The sequence below is a fragment of the Pan paniscus genome, chromosome 19 (assembly GCF_029289425.2).
Source record: "Pan paniscus chromosome 19, NHGRI_mPanPan1-v2.0_pri, whole genome shotgun sequence".
Taxonomy (NCBI): Eukaryota; Metazoa; Chordata; class Mammalia; order Primates; family Hominidae; genus Pan; species Pan paniscus.
Genome location: NC_073268.2, coordinates 29267389 through 29292114, shown reverse-complemented (window position 1 = coordinate 29292114; position 24726 = coordinate 29267389). Strand labels below are relative to the sequence as shown.

At 45.9% G+C, this 24726-nt stretch overlaps 2 protein-coding genes and 1 pseudogene across 2 annotated transcripts in view; 2 read left to right on the top strand and 1 right to left on the bottom strand.

Annotated features, from left to right (window-relative positions):
- UNC45B (unc-45 myosin chaperone B) overlaps positions 1–15398 on the top strand; it is a 41465-nt gene extending 26067 nt beyond the window's left edge. Inside the window, exons 13-19 of the mRNA XM_055101126.2 lie at positions 95–222; positions 1817–1883; positions 2866–2979; positions 3356–3471; positions 6398–6515; positions 9257–9412; positions 12628–15398. Of these exons, the coding sequence (XP_054957101.2) occupies positions 95–222; positions 1817–1883; positions 2866–2979; positions 3356–3471; positions 6398–6515; positions 9257–9412; positions 12628–12888 (960 nt within the window). The 3' untranslated portion in view covers positions 12889–15398. The remainder of the gene's footprint in view (positions 1–94; positions 223–1816; positions 1884–2865; positions 2980–3355; positions 3472–6397; positions 6516–9256; positions 9413–12627) is intronic.
- A 1895-nt stretch (positions 15399–17293) lies between these two features.
- On the top strand, positions 17294–18248 carry LOC100975898 (transcription factor Spi-C-like; annotated as a pseudogene).
- Positions 18249–19587: 1339 nt separating this feature from the next.
- Positions 19588–24376, bottom strand: SLC35G3 (solute carrier family 35 member G3). The gene has a single exon (XM_055101125.2). It carries the CDS (start codon positions 20668–20670, stop codon positions 19654–19656), a length of 1017 nt encoding a protein of 338 aa, XP_054957100.1. The 5' UTR covers positions 20671–24376; the 3' UTR covers positions 19588–19653.
- Between the last annotated feature and the right edge of the window lie 350 nt (positions 24377–24726).

Genomic DNA, 24726 nt, shown 5'->3' with positions numbered 1-24726 from the left:
CCCCAAGAATTCAGAAATGCACCATCTTTGGTTCCAATACAGATTGGCCTGGCACCCAGGACCCTCCCACATTGCCATCTTTTCATCTCCTCAGGACAAGAAGGACTTTATAGACATGCGGGTGAAGCGGCTTCTGAAGGCAGGTGTCATCTCTGCCCTGGCTTGCATGGTGAAAGCAGATAGTGCCATCCTCACTGACCAGACCAAGGAGCTGCTGGCCAGGTGGGGCTGCAGTGGGCCAAGGCTTGGAACTAGGGCTGGGGGCTGAGGGGCCTGGAGTGCAGCACACTGGGCAGGGAGATAGAAATGGTGGGGGCCTAAATGAGGAGATAAACTATTGGGAAAGCCTGGAGAAAGGTATGAGGGGATCAGCTTTGAAAAGTGACATGGGACCAGGGGTGGTGGCTCATGCCTGTAATCCCAGGGCTTTGGGAGGCCCAGGTGGGAGGATTGCTTGAGCCCAGGAATTCAAGACTAGCTTGGGAAACATATTGAGACCCCATCTGTACAAAAAAAATTTTTAATTAGCCTGGCACGGTGGTGTGCACCTGTACTCCCAGCTGCTTGGGAGGCTGAGGCAGGAGGATCACTTGAGCCCAGGAGTTCAGGGCTGCAGTGAATGATGATGGTGCTACTGCACTCCAGCCTGGGTAACAGAGCAAGATCCTGTCTCTATACAAAAAAGAAATAAAGAAAGAGAGAAAGAGAGAGAGAGAGAGAAAGGAAGGGATGGCGGAAGGAAAAAAGGAAGGAGGGAAGGGAAAAGAAGAAGGGAGGAAGGAGAAAGAAAGAAAAAGATAGAAAGAAAAAGAAAGAGAGAAAGAAAGAGGAAGAAAGGAGGGAGGGAAGGAAGGAGGGAAGGAAGAAAGGAGGGAAGGAAGGAGAGAGAGGAAAGAAAGAAAGGAAAGAAGAAAGAAAGAAAGAGAAAGAAAGAAAGAAAGAGAAAAGAAAAGAAAAGAAAGAAAGGGAAAGGAAAGGAAGGAAGGAAGGAGAAGGAAAGAAAGAGGGAAAGAAGGAAAGGAAGGAAGAGAAGTGGAATGTTGGGCAGGTCATCACAGGTGGAAGTTTGTATCAGGAGAAAGGAGGCCACTGTTCCTTCTTGTTACCTTGTTCTCAGAGATTAAAGGCACAGTCTGTGTGCAGCCTGGCCAGGGAGGCAGGCAAGATCACAGCTACAGTCCGATGCAATGGATGCCATGATGTGGGAAGCATAAAGGGCTGGTTGGAGCACAAGCAGTGTTCCCCAACCAGCCAGACTGGAGGGGAGGTGGGTAGGCAGCTGGTAAGGCCTCCTGGGGGATGTGACAACTCAAGCTCTGAAGGAAGCAAAGGAGCCACCTAAATGCAGGAGAGGGAAGGTTCCAGGCAGAGAGAATAGCATCTGCAAAGACACTGAGGATGGAGAGAGAATGAGTGAATTTGGGGTTCTCCTGCAATATGTCTGGGGCAGGGAATCCATAGGAAGAGCTGGTGCTGGATGAGACAAAAGAGGAGGCCAGAGCCAGATCACGGAGGACCTGGGGCACATCCATTGAAGTTGAAAAGCTTCTCCTGGGTGGTTGCGTCCCTAAATAGTGATAGTGAGGAGTGCTCTTTGCAGCCTCACTTGGCCTCACTTCCTTCCCAGCCAATTATTCCCATGATGTCATCTTCCCAAAGTGGTTAATTCTGGGGCACAGGCACACAAGTGGCACTTTCCATAGTCTCCGTTTTCATCCCAGGGTTTCACTGGCTCCGACTGGCTGGCCTGCTGCTGCTGCTGCCTGGGAAGGTGTGCTGGTGTATTAACTGTTCTCCTTTCTTCTCGGTCCCACAGGGTATTCCTGGCACTGTGTGACAACCCAAAGGACCGAGGCACCATTGTGGCTCAAGGTGGTGGCAAGGTAACTGGGCAGGTGCCTTCCTAGAAGGTGCCTTTGTGCATGCTCTTTGCCTAGCGCAAGAATTATGTACCCTCTGCCCCAACTCGACCTCCTGGAATACGGCCACCAGTTATCTGCGCTGTCTGTGCTCATAGCCCCAAGCCAATTTCTGCTTGACTTTATGCTATGATGGTATGTACTTTGGAATCCCATCTATCCTCCTTGCTGTTGGAAGGAAGAACCGTGCAAAGACAGACCCTGGACTTTGATGTAGAAGACTTGTAGTTGAGTTCTTGCTCTTCCCATTTTTGACTGCATAACCTCAGGCAAAATACTTAATCTCCCAGCCACAGCTTCTTCATCTGTAAAATAGGGGGAAAATCACACTTTCAATTTGTAGACTGTCACAAGAATTAGAGAAAATATAGAAAGTATTGATTCATGGTAGGTGCTCAATAGATGTCTGATGTTAAGATTGGGTTTGGCTGCAACTCCATCTCTATTAAAAATACAAAAATTAGCTGGGCCTGGTGGCGTGCACCTGTAATCTCAGCTACTCAGGAACCTGAGGCAGGAGACTTGCTTGAACCCAGGAGGAGGAGGTTGCAATGAGCCGAGATCATGCCATTGCAGTCCAGCCTGGGCAGTAAGAGCGAAACTCTGTCTCAAAAAAACAAAACAAAACAAACAAACAAAAAGATTGAGTTTGGCTTGGGCAGAAAGTAAAAAATTTGTTGATTGAGTTATTTATTTTTCCAAAAGCTGAAGGAATATTTAGGTGGGTGGGAGGAAGTGGGGTAAAGACCTGAATGTGCACTGGGAACCAAGAGGAGTGAATATGTGATTAAGGATTTAATTGTTTTCCATGATGTGCAAGGGCTGATTATACGGCAGAATTTTCCTGGACCTCCCGTGGGACAGACAGACAGCACCTGGAGCAGGAGGATAGGCGGGAAGCCTCTGGATGTCTGTGACTAACTAGTGACCTTGCCCTTTCTTGCAGGCCCTGATTCCCCTGGCTTTGGAGGGCACAGATGTGGGCAAGGTGAAGGCAGCCCACGCTCTAGCAAAGATCGCTGCTGTCTCCAATCCGGACATTGCTTTTCCTGGGGAGCGGGTAGGTGCTTGGGTAGAGGGGATAGGGCAATGGGAGGGGTCTCCTCTGCTCCTAGAGGCCTTTCCCCTTGTCATTCTACCTCGAGCCTGGGACAGGGGCATGGTGCTGTCACACGGAGGGTGATGCATGGAGGCACCTGGATTCCAGGCCTGGTTCTGCCTCTGACAAACCGGATTGCCCTCTCCAAAATTCAGTTATCCTATCTATAGAGTAAAGAAAATAATCCTGCCTGTCAGGAGTCAGGATCATTGTGAGGATGAAATCAGACAATGTATGAGAAAGTGCTTTGGAAACTTTACAGCTGGTCACCTATAAATGTGAGGCACTCAGGGAACAAAGTCCTCACCTGACCAAACCCTTGACCCCTCCCCAACAGGTGTATGAGGTGGTGCGGCCCCTCGTAAGACTCTTGGACACACAGAGGGATGGGCTTCAGAACTATGAGGCTCTCCTAGGCCTCACCAACCTGTCTGGGCGGAGTGACAAACTCCGGTGAGTGTGGTGAGTGTGGCAGGGGTGGAGAGAGGTGGCTCAAAAAGTGTTTGTTTGAAATTTCACATAATGTGCTGAGAATGCTCTTCTCTGAAGACAACACAAAGGCAAGGGGTGGGATTTGAGTTAGCATTAGTAAACCACACAGTGACTATACCAAAGCCAAAAGATGCTATAAGGCCCTTCTTTTTCTTTTCTTTTTTTTCTTTCCTTTTCTTTTCTTTTTCTTTTCTTTTCTCTTGTCTTCTCTTCTCTTCTCTTCTCTTTTCTTTCTTTTCTTATCAAGACCGAGTCTTGCTCTGTCGCCCAGGCTGGAGTACAGTGGCACTATCTCAGCTCACTGCACCCTCTGCCTCCAGGGCTGAAGCTATTTTCCAGCCTCAGCCTCTCGAGTAGCTGAGACTACAGGAGTACGCCACCATACCCAGCTAATTTTTGTATTTTTAGTAGAGACAGGGTTTCCCCATGTTGGCCAAGCTGGTCTCAAACTCGTGACCTCAGGTGATCTGCCCGCCTTGGTCTCCCAAAGTGCTTGGATTACAGGTGTGAGCCACCGCACCCAGCCAGCACTTCTTTCTAAAGTAGTAATGATCACCATTCTAACTGGCGTGAGATGGTGTCTCATTGTGGTTTTGATTTGCATTTCTCTCATAACCAGTGATGATGAGCATGTTTTCATGTGTCTGTTGGCTGCATAAATGTCTTCTTTTGAGAGGTGTCTGTTCATATCCTTTGCCCACTTTTTGATGCGGTTGTTTTTTTCTTGTAAATTTGTTTAAGTTCTTTGTATATTCTGGATATTAGCCCTTTTTCAGATGGGTAGATTGCAAAAATTTTCTCCCATTCTGTAGGTTGCCCGTTCATTCTGATGATAGTTTCTTTTGCTGTGCAGAAGCTCTTTAGTTTAATTAGATCCCATTTGTCAATTTTGGCTTTTGTTGCCATTGCTTTTGGTGTTTTAGTCATGAAGTCTTTGCCCATGCCTATGTCCTGAATGGTATTGCCTAGGTTTTCTTCTAGGGTTTTTATGGTTTTAGGTCTTACATTTAAGTCTTTAATCCATCTTGAGTTAATTTTTGTATAAGGTGTAAGGAAGGGATCCAGTTTCAGCTTTCTACATATGGCTAGCTAGTTTTCCCAGCACTATTTTATTAAATAGGGAATCCTTTCATCATTTCTTGTTTTTCTCAGGTTTGTCAAAGATCAGATGGTTGTAGATGTGTGGTGTTATTTCTGAGGCCTCTGTTCTGTTCCATTGGTCTATATATCTGTTTTGGTACCAGTACCATGCTGTTTTGGTTACTGTAGCCTTGTAGTATAGTTTGAAGTCAGGTAGCGTGATACCTGACCCTGATGATGCCTCCAGCTTTGTTCTTTTTGCTTAGGGTTGTCTTGGCTATGCCTGCTCTTTCTTGGTTCCATATGAACTTTAAAGTAGTTTTTTCCAATTCTGTGAAGAAAGTCATTGGTAGCTTAATGGGAATGGCATTGAATCCATAAACTATCTTGGGCAGTATGGCCATTTTCATGATATTGATTCTTCCTATCCATGAGCATGGAATGTTCTTCCATTTGTTTGTGTCCTCTTTTATTTTGTTGAGCAGTGGTTTGTAGTTCTCCTTGAAGAGGTCCTTCACATCCCTTGTAAGTTGGATTCCTAGGTATTTTATTCTCTTGGTAGCAGTTGTGAATGGGAGTTCACTCATGATTTGGCTCTCAAGGATCTAGAACTAGAAATAACATTTGACCCAGCAATCCCATTACTGGGTATATACCCAAAGGACTATAAATCATGCTACTATAAAGACACATGCACACGTATGTTTATTGTGGCACTATTCACAATAGCAAAGACTTGGAACCAACCCAAATGTCCATCAATGATAGATTGGATTAAGAAAATGTGACACATATGCACCATGGAATACTATGCAGCCATAAAAAAGGATGAGTTCATGTCCTTTGCAGGGACATAGATGAAACTGGAAACCATCATTCTGAGCAAACTATCACAAGGACAGAAAACCAAACACCGCATGTTCTCACTCGTAGGTGGGAGTTGAACAATGAGAACACATGGACACAGGACGGGGAACATCACACACCGGGGCCTGTTGGGGGTGGGGAGCTGGGGGAGGGATAACATTAGGAGAAATACCCTAATGTAAATGACGAGTTGATGGGTGCAGCAAGCCAACATGGCACGCACATGTATACCTATGTAACAAACCTGCACGTTGTGCACATGTACCCTAGAACTTAAAGTATTAAAAAAAAAAAGATATCCAGGTGGATAGTGGGATAAAATGTATTCCTCTTTGGAAGCAGGAGTATGTCAGCATGTACTGGGTTGGGATTCTTTTGGTTGCCAGTAGCAGAAAACTTAACTATAATAGGCCTAAGCATAAAGGAAATTTATTGGCTCATGTAGATTAAAAAGTCTGGGGTAACAAGATTCAGGTGTGGCTTGATGCGGGGCTTACAAAGCTGCCTTAGGTTCCTGTTCTCTCTGTCTCTCCTCTCCTTTCTGTATTGCTTTAATTCTCAATGGGCTTTTTTGCTCTCTCATGGTTATAAGGGCAGTTCTGGCCTTCACATCTTCTTGGATCTACATCCAGGATGAGAGAGAGAGAGAGAGAGAGAGAGAGAGAGAGAGAATTTCTTTACTGCAATAATACAGAGGCTCTCCAGTTGGGTGATATCCAGAACCCACTGCTGTGGCCAGGATGCCATGCTATACAATTTAGTTGAGGCCCATGGTGCCCCTCCTAGAGCTGGGGGCAGTGTGATGCCACATAAACCATGCTGGCTGAGGACGTGGGAAGGACAGCACCAGAATGGAAGAATGGTCCCTGGGTGGGCAGAAAACCCCTATGGTCATGGCAGAAGACTCAAGGGTCTTTCTTCCTCCACCCTCCTACCCTAGGCAGAAGATTTTTAAGGAGAGGGCCTTGCCAGACATCGAGAACTACATGTTTGAGAATCATGATCAGCTGCGGCAGGCGGCCACCGAATGCATGTGCAACATGGTGCTCCACAAGGAGGTGAGGCAGGGGCTCAGGATGGAGACCCGGGCGTGATAAAGGCACGAGAGGCAGGCCAGGGTCAGGGCCTGGGGTGAGATCGGGAGCTCTTATGATGGCATTAAGGTAGCATTTTGGGCAGAAAATCCAGGAATCCCTAAATATTTCCTAGATTTTAGCCCCCCTCCCTGTAGGGGCCCCGAGAGAAAGATATGCATAAAGGAAAAAATACAAAGCTGGGGCTTTCAATCCAAACCCTGGGCTAGATGAGGTGGAAGGCACCATTTCCCTAAGTTACTTAGGCCCGAATAACCTTAAAACAAAGCAGGATATGAGACCAGGGCCTCTCAGAGGTCAAGGAAGTCTAGACCACTTGCATTTATTGAAGCTCCACATATATAGAAAAAATGAAGAAATGCCAAATACAGTTATCAGCCATTTTAGGATGTCTTAAATGTCAGCATTTAATGAACTACCACTGTTCCCATAGAAATTGCAATGCAATATAACTGTACTCAGCACAGAATAATTACAGGGTTTATAAAAATAAAATGAATTCAGAACATGCCATAGGCTTCACGGTCCAGTCATGGGACAAATGATACCCATCTGGTGAATGTCTTCTTCTCCCCATCCTGTCAGAGTACTGCTGTGCCTGTAGGTGTAATCTTATCAGAGATAACAGCAGGGTCTAAATTTCAGGCCCTTCATTAACATGAGGGCCAAGCCGAATGTCCCTCCTGGGCCCCCACATAGGGGCTAGCGTGAGACCCAGTCTGTTTACCCTCAACACCTGAACCTTAGATCTTTTCACTGTTACAGGGGAAAACCTAACCCATTAAAGCCTATTAAAGGCCAGGTGTGGTGGCTCATGTCTGCAATCCCAACACTTTGGGAGGCTAAGGTGGATGGGTCACTTGAAGTCAGGAATTCGAGACCAGCCTGGCCAACATGGCGAAACCCTGTCTCTACTAAAAGTACAAACATTAGCCAGGCATGGTGGTGGGTGCTTGTAGTCCCAGCTACTCGGGAGCCTGAGACATGAGAATCGCTTGAACTTGGGAGGCAGAGGTTACAGTGAGCCGAGATCGTGCCACTGCACTCCAGCCTGGGTGACAAAGCAAGACTGCATCTCAAAAAAAAAAAAAAGCATATTAAAGTCAGGGGGAATTAAGCTACCAGGGTCTACCAGGGAACTGGCCTAAGGCTGGGCTGGGGGCCTGGCAGCCATAGGGGAGAAGAGAGTGTGTCCAAGGAGATGGGCGGGGAGGCTGAGAGGCTGAGAGAGGTAATGGGAGGAGGGAGGCAACCTTTCCTATGGGAGCACCGGCTGCTGCAACAACCCAAGTCAAAATGTTCAGTGGTCCCAATAGGATAGAAGTTCATTTCTTGCTCACCATGTCAATGTCCTATTTGGATTGGGTGGCTCACTTTTTTTTTTTTTCTGAGACGGAGTCTGGCTCTGTCACCCAGGGTAGAGTGCAGTGGTGTGATCTTAGCTCACTGCAACCTCCGCCTCCTGGGTTCAAGCAATTGTCCTGCCTCAGCCTCCCGAGTAACTGGGACTACAGGCGCGTGCCACCACCCCTGGCTAATCTTTTGTATTTTTAGTAGAGACGGGGTTTCACCATGTTAGCTAGGATGGTCTTGATCTCCTGACCTCGTGGTCTGCCTGCCTTGGCCTCCCAAAGTGCTGGGATTACAGGCGTGAGCCACAGCGCCCGGCCGGGTGGCTCACTTTCAAGCTGACTCAGGGATCCAGGCTTCTTTGATCAAGAACTGTCTTCTCCTCTGCCACACTGGGAGTGGATTCCATTCTGATGGTGAATGGGGAGACAGACTGAGGGAGAGGTGCCTGAAAGTGACACATCACTTCCACTCATGTTCCATCTATGAGAACTAGGCCACCACCACATCGAGATGTGAGAAATGGGGGAATGTAGTCCATGTAAGGGCAGCTGTGTCCCATGAGAGGGGGCCATGCTGACCCCTCCGATATATGGTGACCTCTGCCATGCTCTCACCTCCCATGACCACTGCTTCAGCTTCAGGGAGATGCAGGTAGAGGGTCACATCTGGGAAGCTGTGATCTTGGTCCCCTTTTGGAGTTCCACTTCTAGGAAACCTGGCCCAGTAGAATGCGCTGAGACTTGACCACCTAGATTTTACAGTAGTGCAGAGGGGTGAGGATGAGATGCTGTGAGGGGTTAATACCTCTCTGAGACATATCAGGGCACTGGTCCCCTGGAAGCTCTTCTCCTGGTTTTCAGATCGTTGGGAAGCCTCATCTCTCACCTGGTGGAGACGGCACTGTAGCTTTCTAATACCAAGCAAACCACATAATTGTTCCCTGCTTCTGCCCCAGTCCCTGCAAAATCATTTTATGGAAGACCCTGAAGGCCCATCCATTATGGGAGAAACCTTCCAATGTTCCCCAAAGGGATGGGAAATACAGTTCCTCAGGCATCATCTACCCTGCAGGAGTCTGTGCCTGCCTCCTTCCCCTGGTGTGGAGGCTGAATGCAAACAGAGGTGGTGAAGCACACTAGATGGGGAATTCCTTATTTTCTTTACTTGGAAGAATTTGTAGCCCCTTCATTCAACCAGTCAGGGAAGGCTTCTTGGGGGAGGTAGCATGAGTGACCTGCTTAAAGGGAAACTCTAAGAGATCTTGGGTCAGAGAACTTCAGATGTATCTTTCCCTCTTCAGGCTGGGCAGATTGGGGACAGTTTTCTCTGAGCCATGTTCCTGCCTCCCACAGGTACAGGAAAGGTTCTTGGCTGACGGGAATGACCGGCTGAAGCTGGTGGTGCTGCTCTGCGGGGAGGATGATGATAAGGTGCAGAATGCGGCTGCAGGGGCTCTGGCCATGCTGACAGCAGCACACAAGAAACTGTGCCTCAAGATGACTCAAGTGGTAAGAGCTGGCCCTGGGGATAGGACGGGCTGGGTGGCTCCAGGGAATCTCCCCACCCACAGACCACACTGGATGATCCTCTGGGGAGGCCAACTCCTAAAGAAACCCCTCGCAGCCCCCAGGCTTCTGTTCCTACTGCCTAAGGAGAGGAGGGTTTATTCACTTCAGTGCCTTACATTCATTATTTGGTCTTCCCAAGTGTGCTAGCTCAAACCCTCCCACTGGAGTTTCACCCATTACCTTTAGTGGTGCATATACCTCATTGCTTAAGAACAATAGCAATGCTAACCACTGCCATGGAGCTCCAGAGCTTCCCAAGAGAAGCACGGATGTGGTTGGGATGCCATAAGGAGCTTATGGTTTGGCAAAAAAGCTGCAGATTCTCTTAAGTGGACACAATGACCAGCTCCTATGAGACTGTGGCCATTGCAGCAGGTGTAATGGAAATGATATCTGTATAGTCACAAACGTGGGAGTGCCCAATGAAACTTTCCTTATTTCACCAAACTGAAGAGTTTGTGGGCACACATCTCTCCCCATGGTGAAAAATGTGGACATGGTCAATTCAAAGGTGTTCATGTCTGTTTTAAAGGCAGGCTCTTCTAGATAGTCAGTGTAAGGTATGTGTGTATCAGCGGGTGTGTTCTCTAAGTTCCAAGGGGGGTTACGTTGTCCTGGCATCTGGCAAGGGTGTATCTGCTGAATGTAGCTCATCCTGCATGGTCTTTGGACTTTAGCTTCTTTCTCTAAGGCAAGCTTCTCAAAACTGTAATGTGTGTAAGAATCACCTGGGCAACTTGTTAAAACAGTTTCCCAACATGTTCTGATTTAGTAGATTGGGGGTGGGATGCTAACAGCTTGGAGACCACACTTTGAAACCGCTGCCCTAGAGCAGCCTCTGCTGGTGTCACTGGTCACATAACTCTTGTTGCAGGTCCTCACAGGACCCTCTGTGACTCCTTGCACTTACTGAGTGCCAGGTGTTGCCCTAAGTGTTTACATTTATTAAGTCATTTAATTCTCCCAACCACCGTGTGAGGTGGATATTATTATTGTCATCATCCCTATTTTACAAATGAGGAAACTGAGGTGCAGAAAAGCAACTAGCCCAAGGCCACGCAGGCTGTTAGTTGGGAAGGGATTGGGACCCTTCAGGATTGCCAACCCACTCCTGGCCACTTTGTCGGTCTTCCTTGTGGGGCTCAGACATCTTGGCTGCATTTTTGTTCTGACGTGGGGCTTCCTGGGGACTCTGTGAAGCTGCTCAGACTCATCTTTTGTGCCACCCCATGGCCATGTTGGATGCTGGACATCTCTACAGTCTCATGTCATCTGGGCTATGCCCTGGGCTATGCTTCCTGCCCTGGAATCCTATCCTTGTTGAGTTTCTATCACTGCTTCCTTTGACCCTCGGTGACTCATCCCAGGGAGCGATGGGCCCTGGACCCATTATCAGTTACACTTTAGCATAGAAACTTTCCAGCATAGAACCGTGCCACAGCTAGCTGAGCTTTCATGTTCTTTCCTTGGGATAGGACATTCAGTGCAGTTTACAAAAGTTGGGTTAGATGCTCAAAAGCCAAGAATTTGCCTTTTCTTTCCCCTGTGTCTGTCTACCCATGTGCTTGTGGAAAGTGAGCCCTGCTGACAAATGCCAGGTGAGGGTAACAGGTACAAAGAAGCCCAAGGGAAAACCTTTGCATTGTTGTTTTTTTAAAATTTATTTTTATTTTAATTTTTTGTGAGACAGAGTCTTGCTCTTTTGCCCAGGCTGGAGTGCAGTGGTACAATCTTGGCTCACTGCAACTTCCACCTCCTGGGTTCAAGCGATTCTCCTGCCTCAGCCTTCCTAGTGGCTGGGATTACAGGCGTGCACCACCATGCCTGGCTAATTTTTGTATTTTCAGTAGAGAGGGGGTTTCCCCATGTTGGCCAGGCTGGTCTCGAACTCCTGACCTCATGCTCCGCCTGCCTCGGCCTCCCAAAGTGCTGGGATTACAGGCATGAGCCACCGCACCTGGCCTGGGTTGGTGTCTTAAATCATCACGTACTTGCCCTGCATCCACTTCGACTTGTTGAGCACTTACTGTGCTCCAGCCTCCATACTAAGCTCTTTCCATGTATCATCTCATTAAATCACCACAATGTTAGAGATAGGTATAGAAGGTGACCCTGAGGCTTACAGAGGTTAATTAACTTAGCTGAGGCCATATGGTTGGTAAGTGGCTAGGCTGGGACCTGAACACTGGCCTCTCTGACTCCACATCCCCATGCTGATGACCATGCTACTCTGCTGCCCCAAGTGTATCTGTTGAATGACACAGGAGTCAAGCCTCCTGGTTCTATTCTTAGCATTATCTCTGTCTCCTGGGATGATCAGAGGAGTCTAGAGTCCTACCTTCCCAAGAATAGAAGTTGGGTTGCTTCACAGCTGGGAATGGAGGAAGAATGGAAGTGAGGATACATTTAAGACTCTTGTGTTGATTCCAGTTAAAGTCAGGGCTGGGGGACAGCATGTCTGCATGCCTGGAGTTGATGTCTCAAAGGGCACCTGGTTTGGCAGAAGCAGACATTGCCCATATGCCCAGGGTGAGAATCCTCCTTTTGAACACTCTGCATCCCCATTCTTCTCAGGCTTGCAGTGGGTCTGGCCCTTTGCTTCTTAAGCTGCTTAAGAAATAAATGAATGTGGGAAAATGAATCCTCTACTATTTCCAGATGCGTGACCATAACTAAGTTATGCTGATTCCTTTAGTCCTTTTGTTTTTGTTCATTTTCTGTTGCTATAACAGAATACCTGAGACTAGGTAAAAGAAAAGAGCTTCATTTTGGTTCACAGCTCAGGAGGGTGGGAAGTCCAAGATGAGACAGCGTCATCTGATTTGCTTTTGGTGAAGGTCTTGTGCTGTGTCATAGCATGATTTAGAAGCAGAAGGGGAAGTGTGTGTGTGTGAAAAGGATAAAACACAAGAGGTGGCAATTGGGGCCGTGAGTGGCTCTCATGATTACTAGTCTAGTCCCTTGAGAGCAAGAACTCACTGCTGCAAGAATTAACACATTCCTGTGACAGCAACATTAATTCCTCTTAATGACCTAATTACCTCTTAAAGGACCCACCTCCTAACATTGCCACACCAGGGACCACATTTCCAACACATGAACTCTGGGGACACACTCAAACCTAGCACCTTCCTTACCTTTTTCCCTGCCTCCAGACAACCCAGTGGTTGGAGATCCTCCAGCGGCTTTGCCTGCACGACCAGCTGTCTGTCCAACACCGGGGCCTGGTCATTGCCTACAACCTACTGGCAGCCGATGCTGAGCTGGCCAAGAAGCTGGTGGAGAGTGAGCTGCTGGAGATCCTGACTGTGGTGGGCAAACAGGAGCCAGATGAGAAGAAGGCAGAAGTGGTTCAGACAGCCCGAGAATGTCTCATCAAGTGCATGGATTATGGTTTCATTAAACCAGTGTCTTAGACAGCGACCCTCAGGGATGCTGGGAGTGGTCCTGTACTGTGCAGATCCTGGGTTGGGTTCTCCTGGAGAGTCAGGTCATCTAGGGATCATAGCAGTGACAATGAAGTCTCAATATAAAGGAAAGACTTGATTGTTCTCTGAGTTGTGAGTCTTCTCCTTTGTCCTGACAGAGTTTGGATGTTTCACTCTCTCTCTTGCTTCCTGTCTCCTTATATTTGTCATGTTTCAGAAATTCCCAGAATAATTTTCACCCATAATTAGAAATAGGTTGGATCATTCTTTCTGTACCCATTCTGAAGGCCAGGATAATAGGTTGAAGTTCTTTATATTTTGGAAAATGGATTTTGTGGTAAGGTAGGAACTAACGGGTGTGTGCATATAAAGGTTAATGCTGTTGTATTTGGATGCTGATCTGTGCTGTTTTCATGACCTCTCTCCCACACTATTTGAATCAGTCTGTTCAGAACTGTGTGTTTCACCTGCAGTGCTCTGTCCCAGTCCCATGCCCATTCCCATCACTTCACTGTGATGGAAATAGAGTTTATGTTCAACAGTGGGGCATGACCTCTGCAATTTGCTTGGGAAAGTCTTCCAAGCAAGATGGACATGATGAATACAAATAAGATCTACTCAAAGTACTTCAAACAAAAAATAAATAATTCATTGGCTCATGTATCTTGGCCACCCAGGGAAGGTCTGACATTGTTAGTTAGATCCAGAGTTTCAAATGTCATCACCATGGATGTGTCTTTTTCTCTCTCTCATTTCCCCTCCCCATATCTTGTCTTTTATTTATTATAGGTTTGTCTCATTCCCTGGCAGGCTCTCTCCCTGTGATAGGAAAGAGAGTCCCCGGCAGCCCCAGGCTGACATAGTTGTTATAGTTCATTATGGAAGAGAAGAGAGAAGAGCATTCTCAATAACCCGGCAAAGTTCCCAGGGATGACTCTGATATGTCTATGTCTCAGGTCACATTTCCATCTATGAACCAATCATATTCAGAGGTGGAATGCTAATTGGCCAGGCCTGGGTCATATATACAAGTCTAGGGAAGGAATGAGCTTCATCCCTGTCCAATTGACATGGACTGATTAGGGGTATTAATGGAAGAGGTGTGCCACCACAAAAGAATGTACCCTGGGCAGATCAAAGAACATGTTCTGTATGTCAGGCTTGGCCACAAAAGAATGACACAAGTAATATGCCGTAGATCAGAACCTCTCTGTTAATATTGCCTTTTTAGCATGGTTAAGATAGCTAAGATCTATCTTAACTCCGGTCACTCCGGTATGTCCCAATTCTACCTACGTTTATTGAAGGGTCAACAGTTCTGATCTCAGCATCGGGTAAAGGGTGGGACATTCAGATTTACGGTCCTTGATAAAAACAATTTACAACGTTCCGTTGTGTAGTAAATGTAAGTGTACATATGCCTGGGACATCAGCTGGAAAAGGGACAGACTATCAGAGTTGCACTGTTGCGGTATGGGCCAAATCCAACATAATACCCGCTGTACCTCTAGAGAACTAAAACCTTAGTTTCTCAGATCTTTTCTGCACTAATGGTCTTTACATACAGCCTACATTTTAACTAACTCTTGCATGGGCTTGTTTCACAGCAGGAAACTATATTCATCATATCCTTATTATGATAGAGAATGACAACATTCAAAAGGGTGTGGTGCTTCTGAAAATATACACAATAAATGGCATGATTTGACCTCTGTCAAATTCTTCTTTCCTTCTTTCCTCATATGTGGGCTTGAGTGGGTGTATTTAGCTCCTTTAAAGAAAACTCTTTCACAGGCAGGGCCACACTCTTACTCGTTTTGATCTCATGAGGTTACATCTGCCAGTGGCGTTCAGGGCCAGTTAGATAAAGTTCATCTTGTTTGGATTGGAGAGACTTTTTTTGTTTGTTTTTTTTGAGACAGGGTCTTGCTCTGTAACCTAGGCTCAAGTGCAGTGCAGTGGTGCAGTCATGGCTCACCGCAGCCTTGGTCTCCTAGGCTCAAGTGATCTTTCTACTTCAGCCTCCTCAATAGGTGGGACTACAGGCACACACCACCACCCCCAGGTAATTAAAAAATTTTTTTTTGTAGAGACAGGATCTCACTATGTTGCCCAGTCTGGGAGACCACATTCTTTAACATGAATATTTTGTAAATAGTCCAAGAAGATCTAGAGGAAAGCTGAATTCCTTCATCTGATTTTTGCCACTGGGCTGCCTCCCATTGTCTGGCTAAGTCTTCATGGGAGGCCTTTAAGAAAAGCTGTGACAAATACCTTTGTTTCCCACTGCCTAGGTTACATAAGTAGTTGGCTTTTCCAGCCTAGACTCTTATATCGTTGCTTGTAAGAGGGCCCTTCTTTGCAGATTTCTATTTCTTTTCATCTATGCTTTCAAATAGGCAGATGCTAGCCTGAGATCATCTCTTTATTGAGGTAGTTTGCTCAAAAACAGCAAGGAACAGCCAATACCTGCCAACTTTCTAGGTTTTTCCAACCAATTCTCTTACAGAAAATCTATAAATACCTTAGAGGTATGTTTCTTAGTTTCCCAACATATAATGGGAAAATTCATCATTTATATTATTACTTTTAACTGAAGTATGTTGTTATCAGAGAACTTGGTCTGTGTCATATTAATCCTTTGCCATTTGAGAAGCATACAGTTTTAAAGTTTATATCTCCAAAAGGATATTTTGTAAAAATTTAACCCCTTTGACTCTTAGTCTTCTCATTTGTGAAAGGTAAATAATAAAGAATTTCTGTTCCTAGTAAGAGTAACTTGTGGCAAAACAATACCATGACATACAAAAATTGAAAAACTGGGCAAAACTTAAACAATCTGTTTAAGGCACCAAGAGCCATTAAGGCAGTGAGACCAACAAAAAGGGAAGCACCAAGGAGGAAGCTTAACTTTTTGGTAAAGTTGATTCCATTTGGGATGTTTGCCAATTTGTTAGCAGAGGTTGTGAGTCACAGAGGTTTAAGTGTCTGAGACACCATTTATTAAACTGTTAAAAGAAGAAATAGAAAATTTGAATAGTATGTTACCTATTGGATAAATTGCGTTTGTAATAACAACAACGATGGTAAGGAAAGCCTTCCCACAAAGAAAACTCAGGCCCATTTAGTTTCACTGGTGAATTCTACAGGCATTTAAGAAAGAAACAATGCCATTCTTTTGTTTTCTTTTGTTTTTCGAGACAGGGTCTCACTCTGTCACCCAGGCTGGAGTGCAGTGGCGTGATCACGGCTCACTGCAGCTTCAACCTCCTGGGCTCAAGCGATCCTCCCACTCAGTCTCCTGAGTAGCTGATATTCACTGTTAGTCCTCCAACTTAATGTATTTTTTTTCCTTTTTAAAAACGGTGTTTTTTTTTTTATAGAAATGGAGATTCACTATGATATTATAGGTGCATCAAGTATTTTTATTTTTTATTTTTTGTAAAGACCAGGCTGGTCTTGAACTCCTGGGCTCAAATAATCCTCTCACCTCAGCCTCGCAAAGCGTTGGGATTACAGGTGTGTGCCACCGCGTCTGGCCAAAACAGTACCAGTCTTATGCAAACCCTTCCAGAGAAGATAAAAGAAAGGACACTTTCAGCTCTTTTTATGAGGATAGCTTGATAGCAAAACTTAACAAAGACATATAGGAAAATTGTAGACCAGTATCTTTCATGACTATAGGTACAAAATCCTTTACTAAATACTAGCACCCCAAATCCACCAATATATAAAAAGATAACACATTAATCAAGTTATGTTTATTCTAAGAATAATAAATTGGTTAATATGAGACTATCAACCAATATAATGTACTACATCAACAGAATAAAGAATAAAATAATATGATTATCTCAATAGACGTAAGAAAAGTTTTTGATAAAATTCAGTAACAATTCATGATAAAACTCTTCAGTAAACTAAAGATAGAAAGAAGCTTCCTTAATGTGATAAAGTTTATCTGTATAAAATCTATAGCCGCTGTGATATTTAATTATCCCGAGATTAAGAATGAGATAACAGTACTTGCTATTACCAATTGTATTCAACTTTGTACCGAAGAGCGTAGCTAGTACAAAAAGGCAAGAAAAGGAAACGAAAATCATAAAATTGGCCAAACGTGACAGCTGTTACAATGGCAGGTTACAGGTTAGCCAAGCGGGAGGCAGACATGTGTTTCAGGGGAGGGGAAGGCTATTTCCACCATATGCAAGTGGATGCTGCATTGGACACTGATGGGCAGAACTATCACGCTGGAAAATAATTTTTTATTTTCATGACAGCCTACCATTGAATTTACAATTCTGATATTAATGAAATATCTCTATAAAGGGTTGAAGTGTCTTCCTGCAACAATTGCCAAGGAACAAAATTGTCAATTTATTAATGAAACATGACGTGTGTTGAACAAGACAAGCTGGGTCAAGCATTTGAGGATGCTTTTGAGGCACTGAGGCAACATTCAACTGGAGATCTCTAGTACTCACCAGATTACAAAAATCACCTGGCTTTAATCAATTATTGTCCTCACGTCAAAGGAAATTCCAGCTGCTATGGAGTGTTGCCTACAGAGGAACCTGTCTGTAATTGGAGAACGGTAATCAGCAGTGCTGCAGACTTCTATTTTGAAGGAAACATTCATCAGTCTCTGCAGAACATAACTGAAAACCAGCTGGTACAACCCACTATTCTCCAGCAAAAGTGGGGAAAAGGCAGGAAGAAGCTTAGACTGTTTGAATACCTTCACGAATCCCTGTGTAATCCAGAGATGGCACCTTGTATTCAGTGGGTAGATAAAATCAAAGGCATCTTTCCGTTTGTATCAAAAAACAAAGGAAAACTTGCCGAGCTTTGGTGGAAAAGAAAAGGCCGTTCGAAGACCATGACTTATCAGAAAATGGCCAGGGCACTGAGAAATTATGGAAGAAGTGAGGAAATTACCAAAATCCGGAGGAAGCTGACTTACCAGTTCAGTGAGGCCACTCTCCAAAGACTCTCTCCATCTTATTTCTTGGGGAAAGAGATCTTTCCCCAAGTGTGTTAAACCTGATCAAGAATATCTCAGTTTAAATAACTGGAATGCAAATTATAATTATACATATGCCAATTACCATGAGCTAAATCACCATGATTGCTAAATGTACTCTCATATTTCATGGTTTCCTGGCATTGGAAGTCCCTACAGTTTTAAGGATTTCTCACTCTCTATCTCGTTTTCCCTTCCTCTGAAGGAGTTTAGGATTTTTCTCTTAAAGCAAATACTAAAGAGAAAAAAAACCAAGTAACTTTATTTGCTGCTTTTATCAAAGAGCATGTAATCTATACTAACTCAGTGGGAAATTCTGCCAATGAGCAGCTTTTTTTTTAATACTCTATGAAGATTCAATGAAAAACTTTATTGTTTCAAATGATTAAGTCCATTTGAAAGTATAGACTAAATGTCCTTGCTCTGCTCTTACTATTCTCTCTAATTTTTTTATTTTATTATTTTTTAAAAGAGGTCTCAGCCAAGACAATTTTTAATTTTTATGGATTTAAGAGTACAAGTGCAGTTTTGTTGCATGGATACATTGCGTAGTGGTAAAGCATATTGCATAGCATCCTCATCATCAGAATAGTGAACATTGTACCCAATAGGTAGGATTTCATCCCTCATCCCCCACCCATCCGCCCACCTTTTGGAGCCTCCAGTATCTATTACTCCACTCTGTATGTCCATTGCTAAGCTCCCAACTATACTCATTTTATTTTATTTTAAAAATTGTTTTCTTTTTCTGCATACTTCAATGGATGCAAACTCTTTTCATTTTTTCTTTTCCTTTCACAGACAGTGACTTCTTTTTTTTTTTTTTTTTTTTTTTTTTTTTTTTTTTTTTTTGCTGCTAACTCCCAAGCACAACACAATGACTTATGTTTTTAATTTTTTTAAGAGGCAAAGCCTACCTCTGAAGCTCCTTTTTTTTTTTCTTTTCCTACTTCAATAAGCTGGTCTACATTCTTACTCTTCTCTATGCAACCACTTTCTTCTAGATTAACAGTGCTAGTACAGATGATTTGATTTATATATTGATTTCGGCATTTTCTTTTCATGTACTCAGGTGAGGAAAATCACTCTTTTATATCCAATGACTTTACAAAAAATCATTTACAAAGAAGTGACTGCATATGATAAAATATTTGTGCCAAAATAAGTTCATGGCTTTTAAAATGTCATAGAAATGTCTATTCAGGTATCTTTTTTTTTTTTTTTTCACATTCAGAGTAATCCTTGTTTGATGTCAATGTCACGTCACCACCCCAAGCGGAGGGGGGGGGGCACAAGCACAAGGAAAGGAAACCTTTGCCGTGAGGGGAGGGGTGGGGAGGCACACTTCCCTCCCCCAGCGCAGCTGCTGGCTCTGTCTTTGCCGGAACACTCCAGCCCCAGTGCTCTTCTCTTTGCTGCTGAGTGAAGTCCTCCCTGTGGCCCACGGCCTCCCTGCCTCAGCCCTTTGGATCTGCTCCTCAGACTTTACCCCTTAGTTATGCCCTGATTCCAGGACCCAGCCTGGACTCCACATCCCTTGGTCCCAGGCTGGCCCCAGGTCTTCCAGGTAGTCCCTCTCCACCAAGTCCCCAAGTCACCCTTGACTCTGAGAGGTATCCCTCTCCCACACCAGTTCTTTTCCAGTCACTTCTCCTCCCATGTTTGTCTTCAGTCTTTGCCTTTATTTATCCCTGTCCCTCCCAACCCCCGGGCTCCCAAGTTCTATCTCACTCCTCCACCTTCCCTGTCCTCTCACAGCTGAGGTTCCGGGCTGTAATGATGGCAATGCTGCCCAGCACAACCCCTGCCCCCATGATGTCAGAAGGTGCCACAGTCTCATGGAGCATATAATACTGCAGTATAAGGGCCACCACCACCTCGGAATGCAGGACAGCGCACACCAGGGCAGGGTGGGCCTTGGTGACCGCATAGCCCACACATGTGAAGGAGACCAAGGCGAGGATCCCCACTGCCCCCACACAACTCCAACTCAGGAGGTCACTGGGCAACACGGGGGTCTGCAGCACAAAGAGGCCTGGCACAGAGCCCAGCAGCCCCACCAAGCCAGATAGGAAGGCCACTGTTGGGAGGCAGGAGGGAAAGTGCAGAGAACGATAGACCAGAAGCCCCAGGGACAGCGCCCGGCCTCCCAGGAAAGCCTCCGCATAGCCCAGGGCGGTGTAGACACCCGTGGTCCCCTCCTGTAGTGTCCAGAGTCCAGGTCCCACAATGATGATTAGTCCTAGGATGCAGCCCAACAGTCCACACCAGTCATAGCCACTGAGACCCTGGCTCTCAAGGCAGAGAGTGAGGACGGCGGAGCAGACGGTGGAAGAACCTTTGCGAACAGTGGCAGCGTTGCCAGCGGGTACCACCTGAACCGCACTGTAGGCACATCCAATGCTGAGGATGTTGAGCAGGGCACAGAAGAAGGCCCGGCTTCGGATGTCAGGAGGTCCCAGAAGGGGGTCACCACGCAGTTTAAGTAGCAGGGCAATAGGGAGGTGGAAGAGGCATCGCCAGATGAGCAGCTCCAGCGAGGGCAGGTTGGAAGCCTGGTAAGCCATACGAGAAAGGGGGCCCACGAAGCCAGCAGGCAGGCCCCCACCCAGCAGGGCCACCAGCAGGCCACTGGTGGCATCAGAGGGCTGGCAGCGCTGGTACCAGTGGAGGCTGGGTGGAGCGGAGGGCGGCGATGGGTGTGTGGAGTCAGGCTGGTTGAAATAGGGGTGACTGCCAGCCATCTTTCCTTGGACTTTCTCCTCTCCTCCTGGCTCAGGGCGCCTGGGCCCCTCAGAGCTCCAGCCATTGTGACCTCATTGGAGTGGGGGTGGGATTCTTCCCTGGAACTCTCCTGAGGTGGTAGCACACCTAGTTTCCCGCTGAGTCCAACTCTGCTTCTTTTCTTTCTTTCTTTTTTTGTTTTTTGTTTTTTTTTATTGATCATTCTTGGGTGTTTCTCGCAGAGGGGGATTTGGCAGGGTCATAGGACAATAGTGGAGGGAAGGTCAGCAGATAAACAAGTGAACAAAGGTCTCTGGTTTTCCTAGGCAGAGGACCCTGTGGCCTTCTGCAGTGTTTGTGTCCCTGGGTACTTGAGATTAGGGAGTGGTGATGACTCTTAACGAGCATGCTGCCTTCAAGCATCTGTTTAACAAAGCACATCTTGCACCGCCCTTAATCCATTTAACTCTGAGTGGACACAGCACATGCCCCAGAGAGCACAGGGCTGGGGGCAAGGTCACAGATCAACAGCATCCCAAGGCAGAAGAACCCCTCCCAGTACAGAACAAAATGGAGTCTCCCATGTCTACTTCTTTCTACACAGACACAGCAACAATCTGATCTCTCTATCTTTTCCCCACCTTTCCCCCTTTTCTATTCCACAAAACCGCCACCGTCATCATGGCCCATTCTCAATGAGCTGTTGGGTACACCTCCCAGACGGTGTGGTGGCCGGGCAGAGGGGCTCCTCACTTCCCAGAAGGGGCAGCCGGGCAGCGGTGCCCCCCACCTCCCGGACGGGGCAGCGGCCGGGCAGGGGCTGACCCCCCACCTCCCTCCCAGACGGGGCGGCTTGCCCAGCGGGGGCTGACCCCCCACCTCCCTCCTGGATGGGGCGGCTGGCTGGGCGGGGGCTGCCCCCCACCTCCCTCCCGGACGGGGCGGCTGCCAGGCGGAGGGGCTCCTCACTTCTCAGACGGGGCGGCTGCCGGGCAGAGGGGCTCCTCACTTCTCAGATGGGGCGGCCGGGCAGAGATGCTCCTCGCCTCCCAGATGGGGTCGCGGCCAGGCAGAGGCGCTCCCCACATCTCAGACGATGGGCCCCCGGGCAGAGACGCTCCTCACTTCCTAGACGGGATGGCGGCCGGGAAGAGGTGCTCCTCACTTCCTAGATGGGATGGCGGCCGGGAAGAGGCGCTCCTCACTTCCCAGACTGGGCAGCCGGGCAGAGGGGCTCCTCACATCCCAGACAATGGGTGGCCAGGCGGAGACACTCCTCACTTCCCAGACGGGGTGGCGGCCGGGCAGAGGCTGCAATCTCGGCACTTTGGGAGGCCAAGGCAGGCGGCTGGGAGGTGGAGGTTGTAGCTAGCCGAGATCACGCCACTGCTCTCCAGCCTGGGCAACATTGAGCACTGAGTGAAGGAGACTCCGTCTGCAATCCCGGCACCTCGGGAGGCCGAGTCTGGCGGATCACTCGTGGTTAGGAGCTGGAGACCAGCCCGGCCAACACAGCGAAACCCCGTCTCCACCAAAAAAATACGAAAACCAGTCAGGCGTGGCGGCGCGCACCTGCAATCGCAGGCTGAGGCAGGAGAATCAGGCAGGGAGGTTGCAGTGAGCCGAGATGGCAGCAGTACAGTCCAGCTTCGGCTCCGCATCAGAGGGAGACCGTGGAAAGACAGGGAAACGGAGACCGTGGGGAGAAGGAGAGGGAGAGGGAGAGGGAGAGCTCAGGTATCTTATACATTGTTTTCTTTCCTTCTCTTCTTTTGATCTTACCCACTTTTTTTTTACAACTTAAAGCTTTTTTTTTTTTTTTTTTTGAGACAGGGTCTCGCTCTCTCACCCAGGCTCAAGTGCAGTGACACAAAGATGGCTCAAGCCCAGCTAATTTTTTTTTTTTTTTTGTAGAGACAGTGTTTTATTATGTTGCCCAGGCTAGTCTTGAACTCCTGGGCTCAGGCAATCTGCCCACCTTGGCCTTTGAAAGTGCTGGGATTACAGGTGTGAGTGACCAGACTGGTCCCAAAACTTTTTTAATGTTTAAATTTTACCACTATACTAAGGAGGAGTTACCCATCTTTTAATTGCCTTTTTTTCTTCTTATTAGGGAGGGGTAAGGAAGAAGACTTGGTCAGCAGAAAGCAGGTCTTAATTGCTTTTTTGTTTTGTTTTGTTGCTATTGAGTTGTTTGAGCTCTTTATATGTGTTGGATATTAACCCCTTATCAGATGTCTGGCTTGCAAATATTTTCTCCCATTCCATAGGTTATCTCTTTACTCTGTTGATTGTTTGCTGTGCAGAAGGTTTTTAGTTTGTTTGTTTTAGCTACACATCATGAACCAAGAAGCTTTTTACTTTGATGTGATACCATTTGTCTATATTTAATTTTGTTGTCTGTGCTTTTGGGAACAAATCCAAAAAAATCATTACCCAGACCAATGTCTTGTATGTTTCCCCTATGTTTTCTTTCTTTCTTTTTTTTTTTTTTAAAGGAGGCTGTCATCTGATCCCCTATGTTTTCTTCTAGCGGTTTTAGGTTCTTGGTCTTAAACGTCTCTTTTTTTTCTTTCTTTCCTTTTTTTTTTTTTTTTGTTGGCAGTTTTCCTGAGCAAACTAATGCAGGAATGTTTAAGTATGTAATCCATTTTGAACTAACTTTTGTATATGGTGTTGAAATAAAGGTCCAATTTTCTTTTTCTGCATGTGGAAATTCAGTTTTCCCCACACCATTTATTGAAAAGAGCGGTCTTTTTCTTCTTGGCATATTTGTTGAAAATCAGATTCATCTCTGGGCTTTCTATTCTGTTCCATTGGTTGATGTGTCTTTTTCTTTTTTGCCAATTCCATGCTGTTTTACACTTACTTGATCTTAGCCAAAAGGCAGAGAAGCGATTATTTCATACTATTTTAATTAGTATAGCTTTGTAGTATAGTTTAAAATCAGATAGTGTGATACCTCCAGTTTTTTCAACTTCAGAGAGCTCTGAAGCAAATATCTCCAGCTTTTTTTCTTTTTGCTCATGATTGCCTTGGCTTTTTTTTTTTTTTTTTTTTTTTTGCAGTTTTGTATGAATTTTAATGTTTTTTGTTTTATTTTGAGGCATGGTTTCATTCTCTTTCCCAGGCTGGAATGAATGTCACAATCATGGCTCACTGCAGCCTCAAACTCCTGAGCTCAAACAAGCAATCCTCCTACCTCAGCTCCTGGAGTAGCTGGTACCACAGGCATGCATTGACAAACCTGGTAAAATTTTTTTTTTTTTTTTTTTGGTGGAGGTGAACTCCTCGGCTCAAGCAGTTCTTCCACCTTGGCCTCCCAAAGTGCCAGGATTACAGGCTAGGATTTTTTTCTATTTCTATAAGAAACGATGTTGGGATTTTCTTTTTCTTTCTTTCTTTTTTTTTTTTTTTTACTATACTTTAAGTTTTAGGGTGCATGTGCAAAATGTGCAGGTTTGTTACATATGTATACATGTGCCATGTTGGTGTGCTGCAGCCATTAACTCATCATTTAACATTAGGTATATCTCCATGCTATCCCTCCCCCCTCCCCCCACCCCACAACAGGCCCTGGTGTGTGATGTTCCCCTTCCTGTGTCCATGTGTTCTCATTGTTCAATTCCCACCTATGAGTGAGAACATGCAGTGTTTGGTTTTTTGTCCTTGCAATAGTTTGCTGAGAATGATGGTTTCCAGCTTCATCCATGTCCCTGCAGAGGACATGAACTCATCATTTGTTATGGCTGCATAGTACTACACGGTGTATATGTGACACATTTTCTTAATCCAGTCTATCATTGTTGGATATTTGGGTTAGTTCCAAGTCTTTGCTATTGTGAATAGTGCCACAATAAGCATACATGTGCATGTGTCTTTATAGCAGCTTTATGTATAATCCTTTGGGTATATTTCCAGTAATGGGATGGCTGGGTCAAATGGTATTTCTAGTTCTAGATCCCTGAGGAATCGCCACACTGACTTCCACAATGGTTGAACTAGTTTACAGTCCCACCAACAGTGTAAAAGTGTTCCTATTTTTCCACATCCTCTCCAGCACCTGTTGTTTCCTG

Coding starts and splice junctions, on each gene's coding strand:
- SLC35G3 (XM_055101125.2), bottom strand. CDS start 20,670: ATGGCTGGCAGTCACCCCTATTTCAACCAGCCTGACTCCACACACCCA.